This window comes from Anser anser (assembly GCF_964211835.1).
Source record: "Anser anser genome assembly, chromosome: Z".
Classification (NCBI taxonomy): domain Eukaryota; kingdom Metazoa; phylum Chordata; class Aves; order Anseriformes; family Anatidae; genus Anser; species Anser anser.
In genome coordinates this window covers 46097645-46110424 of record NC_139723.1, presented here as the reverse complement: position 1 = coordinate 46110424, position 12780 = coordinate 46097645, and the positions used below count along the sequence as shown (strand labels likewise).

At 39.9% G+C, this 12780-nt stretch overlaps 1 protein-coding gene across 2 annotated transcripts in view; it reads left to right on the top strand.

Annotated features, from left to right (window-relative positions):
• Window positions 1-12780, top strand: part of LOC310889724 (transducin-like enhancer protein 4) — a 97499-nt gene that overhangs the window by 33833 nt on the left and 50886 nt on the right. For both annotated transcript variants that reach the window (XM_083817641.1, XM_083817640.1), the window contains exon 6: window positions 7080-7154. In XM_083817641.1, the coding sequence (XP_083673767.1) occupies window positions 7080-7154 (75 nt within the window). The remainder of the gene's footprint in view (window positions 1-7079; window positions 7155-12780) is intronic.

Here is a 12780-nt window from a genome sequence, read left to right as displayed (position 1 = left end):
CTAAATTTTGGCCTTTGGCTCTGATTTTGAAAGTGTTAGTGTCTACACCATCTATGTGGAATGTTTTGTTTTTTTTCTTTTTTTCTTCTTTTTTTAGAAAAAAAAAAGGGCAGTGAGTTTTTGAGCTTTAGTGTTAGTGGCATCCCACATAGGTGAGCAGACTCTCTCCTTTTTCTCTGCTCTGTTTTGCATCATGCTCTCCTCTCCCTGGTACTAGATCACCCTGGAGTCATTCTCCTGAAAGCTGGTATTGACACTGTTTAAGTGCATGTATTAGAGAGAGGAGGCATTGTGATGGCTTCACATCGTGCTTCTTACTTTCCCTCAGTCAATGTGAACCTCCCTTGTGATGCTCACATGCTGTAACTTCTGAACTATAAGCCAAGGGCTCTGATCACTATTTGACAACCTCCCGGCCATCAAGCCAGGCATGGAGAACATAATTTTAAAATAATCATGAACTTAACCATTTCAGTGGCTTTCTCACTAATATGCTTGTTGTAAGAACTATATAGGTAGACAACAGAGATGATCCAGATTGTAAATTTAGTAAATGAAGTTGTCCCGCTTCTGTCATGGGTACTGTACCATGCAGTAAGGGCTTAAGCGCACTATTGTCAGTATGTTTCGTGACCACTGTTTTCTTTTTTAGGCTTTAAATCAGAGCTTTGAGTTAAGTTTTTAGATCTGAAAACAATATCTCTTATGGTTTCTGTGCTAGTGAGCCTTTGCTTTTCAGAACCATGGCCCGTAAAGTTTCCTTCACCTGTTTGCATGTCTTGTTTACCAAGTCTTACATCTGCTTCTCTGTGCATGCTCTGTGATGTCAAAGCTCTTCAGGCTACAAAGGAAATGGAGAGGTCAAGAAAAGTTCACAACTTCAGTATTTTTACATGCACTGACAAAGACAAAAGGGAACACTTCCAAAAAGCCAGTGTACACATTTGTCTTGCTTGGAGGCAAACGTGTTTTTTAGTTCATCTAGCAAGAATGGAGCAGGGCTAGACAGCAAAGAAAGATTGAAAGGGGAAGTACAAAAAAACTTTTCACATTTCTTGACAGTGCCACCGATTGTGATAGTTTTCATATCGGGGTTAAGAAAATACTGGTGACTGCATGACTTCTATAAATACAAACACTTCTTAAAATCAGGTTATTTCGGCAGCATATGCTGATGAGACAAAAGAGAACTGATCTCCAGTTTTGAGCGTTCTGCTAGTCTTGGTTTCTATCTAATTTGTATCTTTAAGAAATAAGAGTCTTAATGGAAGCCTCTTTATTTCATCATCTAGATTAATAGAGAATTGAATTGCAGCATGCTTTTGCTGTTTATGCAGTTTGCATACAGTCTAATTGTGGAATAGTGGCTGAAAAATGTGATCAGACTCCTTTGTATTGTGCCTGAGGGAAAAATGAACAAAATACAGTGGTTACATGCACTGATGGCAACATTATTGCCTCATAATAGCACCAGGTTAACTTGTCTTATTGCTTGTTAACTTTGTAAGGAATCAATGGCTTGCGATAACTCACTTAGAAGTAAGAAATCGTGGCCAAAATCACTAGAGATCTCATGAAAAGGATGCAATTACAATACGTCACCCTACTGTGCCTTACTGCCTCCTTTGTTTCAAGGAGCAATCCAGTAAAATATTCAGGAAGTTCTCCAGACACAAGACTTGAGTCAGTTTTACAGTGCTGTAGATTACCTAAGTATACCTTGAAAATAAATTTTTTTAACCTGCCTAAATATGCAGTCAAGTGGTACCTTGTTTTTACGTTGACTCCAGCTTAGGAAGACTGTAAAGAATATCATCAAGAAAGACAAGCTTCCCATTTTGATAAGAAAGAATGACTTTGTGGTCGGGGCATGAGATGAACCTCAGTGGTGATCAGCGTTCAATTTCTGCTGCTGTTGCAGACTTCCTGTGTTGCAACAGTCATTTTCCACCTCTGTGTGATGTTGTAAGATATCAGTGTTCTCAAAGTACTTTCTATTATATATGAGGAAGGGGGGTACCTACAAGCTGTAGGTAAATACTTGGAGTAACTGTTAGCACTCAGTTAACTTAAAGTAGATCAGCTGCAGCTGGTGTAGGTAGCTGATGTTCATATCATCTGATGATCTAACCAGTTAGACACTATTCGTTTGGGGTCTAAAGCTGTAAATTATGCCTCTGCTAATTTATGCTTCTTCTCAGCTGAGTGTACCAGCTGCAGCACAGCATGGCGTTTGCATAACCCTGCAGCTTTCAAGTTGAGTCTGGTTCCTGTCTGGTCAACGTGGTGTGTGTGACTGGGTGCAACCAGTGGCTATTGCCTTTCAATGCTGTCAGTGTGCCCTGAGAGGCAAATGAACTCATGTGCTGGAGTGCTGTGTTTGCTCAGTGTGACTACAGTTGCTCTTATATCATGGTTACCTGATTTTGAGTAAATATTGACTGTGTTTATATTCATGCAGACACACACAAGCTGACTGATTTACAGCTAACAAAGTAGTCGTGGCAGTTTGGAGCTCAGCACAAGCTACAAATGTTGCTTGAGAAGCCAAACAAATGTTCATAGGATTGTCCCCTGTTGACTTCCATGCCACACTGCAAGCATTATGTAGACTGGAGGAAGCTATGAGAAACATTTTCTGAAGGTTCACCATCCCTTCCAACTACCATTGAACTTCGATAACAACAAGCCAGACAACTTGCTCTTTAATGGGGGTCTTCAGTTCCCCATGCAAAATAAGGTGGTCACGTCTACTTAGAAGCACGATCAAATGCCAAACAATTTCATGCATATGTGCAAAGAAACACACAAAAATGAAATGCTGCATGTGTTACCAAATCCAGTTGTTTCTCCTCAAACACCTTTATATTAGCGGATGGTTTCCGTTTTGCAAGATGGATATGGGCCATAACATGCTCGATCTTCTCTGTATGTATATTCCCAGGAGGTGCTTCTAAAGCTCAGTAAATTTGGGTGAAGAGCATGACACACATTATACAGAAGCAGAGCAGGAGTCCTTAAATGTTATTCAAAAGGAAGTAATTGTTGGTCTGAGATACGAAAGGCTGAGAAAACTCTGAGAAAACTATCTGCCTTCATCTAGGGCTTGCCCAAGCTAGAGCTGAAACAAGTACAAGGGAGCTGTCAGGTATCTGTAATCCTTCTACCAAGAAAGGCATCTTATTAGCAATTTATGCATATATCACTAGTAGTTTTCTTAGGATTTTATGAAGTGGTTGTTATCTCTTGTCTGAGTTACAGTGTGTGGATACAGTAACCCTGCTGGTCCTTTTTAGTTTTCTAAGAGTGCTGTACTCCACTGTAAATGTGTTTTTTCTCTCTGGTTCTCACTAGTGTTTTCGGCACTGCTTCATCTCATTATGCTGTCTCTAGATCAGGCTTTTCAGAATGACACTGCTGCAGTTCTTAAGCAAGACCTGGTCTGTACTCCCTCTAAACAGATAATACAACAACAAAATAATATGAATAAAACATAGCAGAATCCACTTGCTTCTGCTAAGTAAATTGTTCATCGAGTTTTGCATCGCGTTTTGTTAGTGGTGCTGAGAAAGGCTGGAATTAGGTATTTTTAACACCAGCTCCTGTGCATGCTTGTCAGGAGGAATTTCTGCTGCTTGGCTGCCATCAGCATGGCTCGCCTGTCATTGGAAGCAGCAGGGAGCTCTGACATGTTTTAAAAAAAAACACAAAACCCAGGTATTTTCTACCATGCTGCAACGCATGTGCAGGAGCCAGGGCTAGGTGACAGACAGTGTGGTAAGACAATGTGATGGTGAAGATGCCTCCATCCTACTTGTGGTCTCTGCCAGTACCCACCATGAGACTGAAAGGAGAAGATTTTCCAACAGAAGGCAACTGCAGACACTGCTCATTACAGAAAACGGAAGGGGATGAAGAGAAGAGACAGGGAAGAAGTTAAAAACGAGAAACGATACTAGTCAGGGTGACAGGCAGGGCAGGGTATTGAGTTCATTGCTCTGGCCTGTTAAATGCGATGCAAAATACTGTTTTCTCATATCTGAAGAAAAATGGTTTGTTATTTGTTTGTGTACAGGGAGGAAGGCTAGCATTAAAGTGTGTGTGAAAGCTGCAACCCCCTGTCTTTACTCAGCTGGAAAAAGAAAAGTCACATTTTTATTTATTTATGTATTTCTTACCTGGCTTTAAGCCTTTCCATGACCACTTGAGGGGCTGACTACCGTGTGGTGTTAACACGGTGCTGCTGGTTACTGGAGCACTTGCAGCAGAATGCCTCCGAGCATCCATCTGGAAGCAGGGCTGTTTGTCCTTCCGCGCTGCCGCCCCGTTCACTGTGTGCATTGCCTGCTCCTCACGTGGGCTTCGGGTTGTGCTGGGACCCCGGAGCACTGCCCTGTGCCTTCTTGTTTGCTCTGCTGGAGCAAATGAGTTGGGGTCCCCACGCCAAAAAGGTGCAAGTCGGTGCAGGGACTGCTCAGTTTTCGCTTCCTGTGATGCTGTGGTGCGTGTTGTTTGCATCTGTGACTCGAAGTAACTTACGGGTCGCTCGGGGCAGGCCCCCAGTGGGGTGTCGAGGAGCAGGGAGGGAGCTGGATGAGAGTGGGTTGCTGAGCTGAGTTGGAAATGATGGAGAGGCTAATTACAGACCATCTATTTTGGGTGTTGTGCATACCGTGCCACTGAAGATTAAATCAATGTTAAAGCAGCTAGCAATAGAGAGTTTTAATTGTTTCTACTATACCTAATTTAGGTTCAGTGTTATAAGGCCCATGGGTTTTCTCCTCTCTATGAAGGCTTGATCCCAAACCTATTAGAATCAATGAAAGATGCCTTGTGAGACTGCTTAGGGAATTTCTGTCTTTACAGTGCTTTTCAGCAAAAATCTTAAAGTGAGATTTTGGTACTCGACCCTTCCACCTTCTGTTCTCCTCACCTGGGAATGAAACGATGTTTTTCCCAAATATTCTTCAGAGCCATTCTTTATACGTTTGCTGTAAAGGAAAAGAAACCATTTAAACTGTTACGGAGTTGACTTATTTTTTCAAAGCCTGGATGGAAATTGGAGTCATTTCCGCAATAGCTTTGATGGTTTAGGCCAGCTTTCTGCAGGTTCCTCAGAAGTTTTTCTTTTCCTCCCCATGGCCCTGGGAACAGGATTTAACTAAATGGGTGTTGGAATTGTAAAGAGTGCTCGTATGTACAAATCAAGAGCTACGTTCCTGTCTTTACTTCCATGTAAAATGGCATTGCCTAGGGGATGTTAGGAAAGCAATGATGACTGTAAACCTCTCAGTAAATGAGGTGGGTTGTTTTTGTTTTCCAAATAAGTTATGTTTTTTTTTTTAATTATTATTATTTTGTATTTATTTATTTATTATTACAGGATCAAACACTATGATCCATTTTTGATATAAATGACCTCCACCAGAAAATGGTGTTGCAATTTTTATGGTCGCCCCCTTGCCTTATAAAGCCACGTATCACAGGGCTTTCAGCTACATTATTTATGCAAGCTGTACCTGTCCTCATCATGTGATGACCTGGAGATGATAACACATCATCAGGAACCCGAGGCTTGAGAATTGTAATTTCCTTTTTAGCGGTTATCCGTGATGGTGATACATCAGTCACTGCAGGTTTTTTTCCCAAATGCCAAGAATACATTTGCTCATGTTCAGGCCTGCTTTTTGTTCTTTATGTTGGCTGCTCTTAAGTGACAGATTTGGTTTATGTTAGCACTGTAGCTTTAGAAAACCCTAAATGGGACTGCTGTGATTCTGTTTGCAGCAGTATGTTATTTGCTCTCCTGGCATTTCCGTCATTTAATTCTTCTTTGCTTAAAAACAAACAAACCTTAAAACCATTTTCTACCCTCCAGGAATGTTTCTAGATTACCTCTTTCATTATTGCAAGCATCCATTTTTCGTAGATGGGGTCAACATTTTTCATGGTTATGGGTGGATTTTTAGGCTTGGTTCTCCTTGTCCCGAGAGCTTTTAGGGGAAAGGACAATGTGATTTTTGTTTCTGTGTTGCAGACTCTCTTTTCCCTTTATTACAAAGATAGTAGTGGGGGGAACACCGAGAACTGACGTATCCCTGAATGCCAAACCCTGGTGCAACAGAGCCTTTCCATAGGGCCCTTGCTGCTGTCCGAGCTCAGGCTGCCTTACCATGCTCAGCTTGTGGCTCTAAATCAAAGGTGATTCATGCCCAGTACCGATCATACAACCTACTTGCAGTTCGTCCTGGCCCTACATTGCACCAATTTGTCGTTTCTAATGCTGATCCTGCAAGGCTGCATGTACAGATGAATTTGCTACCACTGGAGCTCCAAACTGGCACAGGTCCGGTTGCAGGATTAGGACCTTGCTTTTATTTGTAGCTGATGTTTTCAAATAAATACCAATCAGTTTTCAGCATACAGCAATTTTGAATTTACTGCACTAATACAGTATCACTCAAACTGAGATAATATAACCACTGAAGCTTGTAAACTGTGTTGTTAATTAGACCATGTGTTTTTGATGGACTTTTTAAAGCTATTAAAATTTACATGTTGGGGATTGAAATAATTAGTTCTCTTTCACGTGTTTGACAGAATTGTGAATGGCATTTTAAATTTCTTTCTTACGGTTGAGCTGCTTTGAAATGTACCAAGGAGGAGAATCTGTATATCCTTCAGTGATGTGGGCACTGTGTGGTTGTTGAAAATACATACCTTTCATTTTCCAGTATGCCTTTTTTTTTTTTTTAAATGAAAAAGTTTCCATGCCTTTAAGGTTTGCTTTTTAAGGTGGCATGTAAATTCAGGAGCACACTGTGCTTGTGAACAAAAGGAAGACAGGTCCCCCATATAGCTGGGTTATAAAATAGCTCTTTTTGGTGGCAAGGGTGTAATTCCTGTCAAGTAATAGCATAAATAAAATCTTCCTCTTACCTTATACACAGAATTTGACTGCCTGTTAGAGAACAATTATTTCAAGACCTGCATGTGATTTAAAAGAAAAAAAAGGAAAAAAAATTGTGCTTAGTATTTTTTTTAAATAATTTTATTCTGTTTCTGATCTTCATTTATAGCACCAGCAACAAGTGGTGCAGGCTGTGGAGCGTGCCAAGCAAGTGACCATGGCAGAACTGAACGCAATCATTGGGGTATGTGGTCTTTCCGTTTCAGCTCCAATAGTATTTGAAAACAGCTTTCTTCTTCTCTCTTTCTTTTTTGAACTCATTTCTATCAGGTGGGCAAAAGCTGGGGGCAGTGGGGAAGGGAGTTGGGTAGCTCGATCTTTGTAAAAGCTGGTTGCTGCTTGAAAACTTCCGCTTGTGCTGCGCTGAGAAGACTAAGAGGGTTAATGTCTGTTGTATCCATTCCCTGAAGCGGAGTGGGTATCTGTTTTCTGTTGTCCTTTTTAAGCCACATTGCTTCCTTTGCATACTGCTTGCCAGCCTGCTCCCCTAGCCATGCTAACAGATAGCCTTTGTATGATGCGCCGTGCGTTGCTGAGGGGTTGGTTATTCCCCTTGCTGCTGCCCCTGTGTTTTTCTGTGCGGTAGCCCGAGACCATAAATATATTCCACACATTTCTCTCTATACGTTAAAAAATGATTCAGGTACCTTTTGCTTAAATAAAGGAAAAGAAGCACAATAACCCTTCCCCAGTTCGTTCACAGGATCCAGTCCCGGTTGTCTAAAAATACAGGTGTGGGGAGCCCCTCTTTTAAAAGCTTTACGACCAGCAGTATTGGCTGGTAGTACAGAAGCCCTGCAAGGTTTATGGGTGTGGGCAGCCACAGTGTTTACATTTTATGAGTGGAGAGGAAAGGCATAACAACAAAAGCCATGGTTGCTCGCACTACATAAAATAAAGGTGAGAAGTCATAGCTTAATAGCACATTATTCACATGTATAATTATGCAGCTGGTAAAAGCAGTTGTTTAAGTTATTCTAATGAAGACACTACAACTGTACTTCCCATATTCTGCCCCCTCCCAAATGCTTTTTCTTTTGTGTATAGATTATACATAAAAGTCTTTTCCTTTTTTTTTATTCAGTGTATCAAACACACTTTGAAATGCTAATTATTCCATTTACTTTCATTAAAATTCAAATTGCTGAGTGAAGATGTGGATAAGGGTCGCCGAATAATCAATCTGAAGTGAAGATATTGCTTCAATTATGCCTCTGTCTTTTAACAAGGAAATCAGGACTCTTCTGATCATTGCTGACGGTAGTGTAGAGCAGTGGTCTGATTGTAGCTTGTTTTTAATAGGCTGTTTCTAACTCTATTTTGTATCCCTCTGACCACAAGAAAACACTGGTAGTCAATTAGAAGATATAAATGGAAAAGAGTAACCTTTATTTCCTCTGAAGTACCCGTTAGAAAGAAGGGGGTGAATCAGAGCGAGTCGTGTAGAATCATGAATAACATTTGTTGTACGTCTTTTACGCTCCAGTGGGGAGAGTGGGAGATGAATAATTTCCCAATTAGTTTTCATTACCTAACCAAAAATATTGCCTTCTATTAACATTCTTTGCATAAAGTAAGTATCTAAAGGTTGGCTTCTTTGTTGTAGAAGTTTTTACGTCTGCTTTGCTAGTGTGTACGTAGTGTTGTTGTGTATATGCACGTACCGTTGTGCGTGTGTGCGTGAGTACATGCACACACATGCATATGAATATATCACAGTCTGTGTATGTTTTTGTCATTCACCCTTGCATATATTAGGAAGACTGTGAAAAGTAATTACATTCCTAGTAAATGTTAAGTGTATTGATGTAGAGCATGTGGCATTGTAGATACTGCCTATTGCACTTGTTATTTAAGTTTATCCTGCCTTCATGAACCGCTAAACTACACAGAATAAATATAAAGTCTAGAAGCTTGTCTGGGAGCCCAGCAGTTACTTCTGTTGGTCTGCCCCCGGCAGACAGAAGTGAATTTCCTATTTTGTCTGTTGCTGTCTGAATTTATCTTTTCAAGTCAATTGAGATTCCATTGCTTGAAATCTTTGTAATATCTGAGTTTTGTTTCTGTGGATTAAAAAGGGATAGCTCTCATCTCCCTCAGAAGAGTGATTTTACCTTCCTTTTTTTCACTCTTGTTTTATGTTGACTTAAAAAATGCTGTGTAGCCCTCTATATAGTTTTAGAGAAACAGGAGCAATACGGACTGAAAATTTCATGTTCATCAGATTTAAGGGGAAGTAATCTAATTCAGTGTTTAAGAGATTCATTGAAAATTGAATAAATAAGATAGCAAGTTATCTAAAGAGCTTAAGTTCTAGTTGCATGAATATCTACAATAATTTTATGCCTGCTCTTAGAGAGATTCAGAGTCTGAAAATGTAGCAAGGGACTCGAAAAGGCTTGTCATACTTTGTAAAGTGAATACCAATAAAAAAAAAAGCAAAACACATAATTAGAAATCATGTCTTCTTTATATCTCTAATTATGTTGTTTTATATTATTTTGCTGCTTGGTAAGTCTGACAAAGTTTGTGTTCTTTTAACACTGATATTTAAAAAGCTTCCAGTGTTTGTTCTCTGTCGATAGTTTTTCAAAAGATATCTGTTAATTACCCATTGAATTGTGTATTGGAAGAAGGCAGAAGCAGTGTCTGAGTTTTCGAAATACAAATGTAGCTTAGATTTCTCAGTGCTTTGGGGCCATATTCAGTTCACCTCGTTGATGCTGAACTGTTTTTCGTTTGAGTGGAGGAACTACGGTTAGAGTTTAAAATGCATTTTACTGGAATGGGGTATGGCACAAGAAAAGAATGTGCACAAATCATGTCTCTCTTTGTGTTTCACATATATATTTTTATATGAATGTTCTCTGATTTAATGGAATCTGATGAAGCACCTTTTTAACTTTGCAATATTATTCTATCTTCATTGGTAAATGAACCAAATCACTGATCCGTGCAGTTTAAATGCAAAATACTGAAGTGAGCCTGGAACCTGGAGAGACTGCTTGTTCTCCTGACAACAAACTCGTTGTGTTTAATGGAATGAAACACAGTTATAATGACTTCTTTCACAGGTCATGTTCAGTTTAAAACTGTTGACGGACTGAAACAAGTTAAATATCATCCATCTTCTTCTTGAGAGATACAGGGAGAAAAACTAAACCAAAACTATGTATCATAAGCATGCTCTGCAAGAGGATTGTAAATCTGCATCTGGTGGTATTTGCTTTGGGCAGTATGGTGCAGGATTCTTGCTTGGGGTACTTAGTAGTGCACACTCAGTGTCCCTCTCCAGGTTGGGTGCATCGGCATGAGCAACATAATGCATCCAGTTGATCTCGTCATGTGTCATAGCTGCCGTGTTTTTAAATTAGAAACTGCAAGTTCACACTGTTGGAACAACACACAAATTGTAGCCTTAAATCAGTAATATGATCTAATTAGGAATGATGTTTTCATTTCCTGTATTACTAAATTGAGTTGTCTAACTCTCTTAAAATGTTTTTTTTTTTTTTTAATCCATTGTAGTATATAATCGGAACATGCTGTGTGAGTGTGGTTACGTTTTAATAAGGGAGCCAGGGAATTTAACTTGCAACTTTATAAGAATTTTATCAGAGTATGTTTTTTTTCCCTGTTTTAAAATAGTCAGTTTTCAACTGCATTTGGATAGTAAGACAGAAATGGAGGCTACTGCCTGTTTATCACAGAAACAGATAAATGCTCCAAAAACTTAAGAACAGGTATGTGATGGTGTTCAAAGAAAATGCAGTTTAGCACAAGAAATGCTGAACCTCAATTTTTAGCAGTGACATTTTAATGATAGGAAGTCTGCAAAATTATTTGCCATCAATTGTGAAGGCAATAACAAGCCTTGGTGGTTTTTCACACTCTCTGTGTTAAGTGCTTTCAGAATGACAGCGTAAACTGTGTTAGAGAACTCCAAGGAAGTAAAACTGATTAAAATGTTCATGCTTGAATGGTGCTGATGGAATAGTTCATTTGGACTTTCTCTACCTCCTGCAGCTCAAGCTGAAATATTAAAATTCAGTGGATTTAAATCTCTCTCCCCTCAGCTCAGGAAAAAAACATTACATTTTAATAGGTTTTAAACTCATAATTCATTGGTTTGGAGCAGCACTATTAAATCTATTTAAATATTACTTGTATTACTAAGGAAATGATTTAAATGATTTTGCTTTTACCATTCTATACATATCTGGGTAAAAGTGTAAAAAAAAAAAAAAAAAGGAAGGAAGGCTTTGGTTTAATTTTTAAGCATTTTGTTTTATTATGTCACTTTTATTGTCTTCTTTAAAAATAAGCAAATGGCATTTGTTGGAAAAAAGGATGCCTCTGTATTGTGACTTATAACCATCAAGCTATAAGGTTTCTTCTTTAATACACTGCTTGTCAAAATTTCAATCCTGTGTTTGGGGCAGAAGTGCTTGTTTGCTCCATCTCAGAAATTATGTAATTTCTGGTTATTTTTAAGTGAGTATTCCGTTTTTACAGATGTGGAGTACGACGCCTGTTGTACCAACTTTATAGGTGTGCAGGTACACAAAGCTGTGGGAGTATTGAGATGCAGATAGGTGCACACAGGCTATAATAAAAAACTTAATGTCAGCGCATGCTGTTGCTCCCGGGGCCTCTGTGCTCCAGAGCTCCTGCTGCTAGGTGCGAAGGTGTGCAATTTAGTGGCATTTCTGCCTCCCTGCGGATGGTGTTTTTTTTTTTTTTTCTGCCTCTCGTGCGTGCCTGTGCAGTGGAGAAGAGAGGAGAGGGGCTTCTGGGTGAGCCACAGCACTTGGTGGGGATGGACTCGGGATGATGTTGCTGGCGGTACCTGGGCAGAGGACGGCTGAGGCTCGGACTGGGGGCCGGGCAGGGATGCTCTTTGCCACCCCATGCCCAGTGCCCGAGCAGAGAGATGACCGTGGGGAGGTGTGGCAGAAGCTTTTCCTGTGTAAACTGTGAACGTTTGCTTTCTGGTTTGTGTGGTAAAGCCATTCCTGCAAAAAACACATGCCTTCAGAAATGGGAACTTCAGTGAGGACGGGGAAGGAAGGGCAGCAAAATGCCCAACTGTGTTGTTGCACTGGCACAAGCCACTTGTCTCTCGAGCCCTTTTGTATTGCTTGTGCGAGGGCTGTGCTGGTCTTTAGCAGTGGTTGAAGCTTAGATGCTGTAAAACAAAGTGGCCACCTGCTGTATATTGTACACAGATTGTTATAGTGGGAAGGTGGCAGACGAGGTTGACTTAATGGGTACGTGCTTTCGGTTGTGTTCATTTGTGTACCTAAAGAAATACTGAAATGCACTCCTCCCTGTTTAATTGCTCCTTTGCTGTTTGTATACTGAGAATGTGTGAGACGTGGTCTGCAAATTTTTTGACACTACCTAATCCCTGAAATTGAATCGTAGGAGGAAAAACATTTCAGCAAACATCTTTTTGTTTCTAATTATTTGTCTGAGGTATGGCTGGGTTGAAGACACTGCTTTTTTTTGGGTGGGGGAAGTGAAGAGAGTTTTTTGTAGTGTTTTTCCCATGTGCCAGCTTCAGAGAGAGCCTTATAGGTAAGGCCTGATTTAAATAAATCTCTTCCATATGCAGCATTATCCTGATTTAAAGAAGGTGAAAATGAAGTACACAAGATCTTTTTAGGGATTTTTGAGAGAAGTAATTAGAATGTAAATAATTCCAGGTTCCATATTTACTGAAAAAATGCTCCAAGGGTGGATTTTAAATGCTGTTCCTACACTTGGAGTGGGCTGCCACTATTTTCCTCTTTATGCAAGCTGTTGTA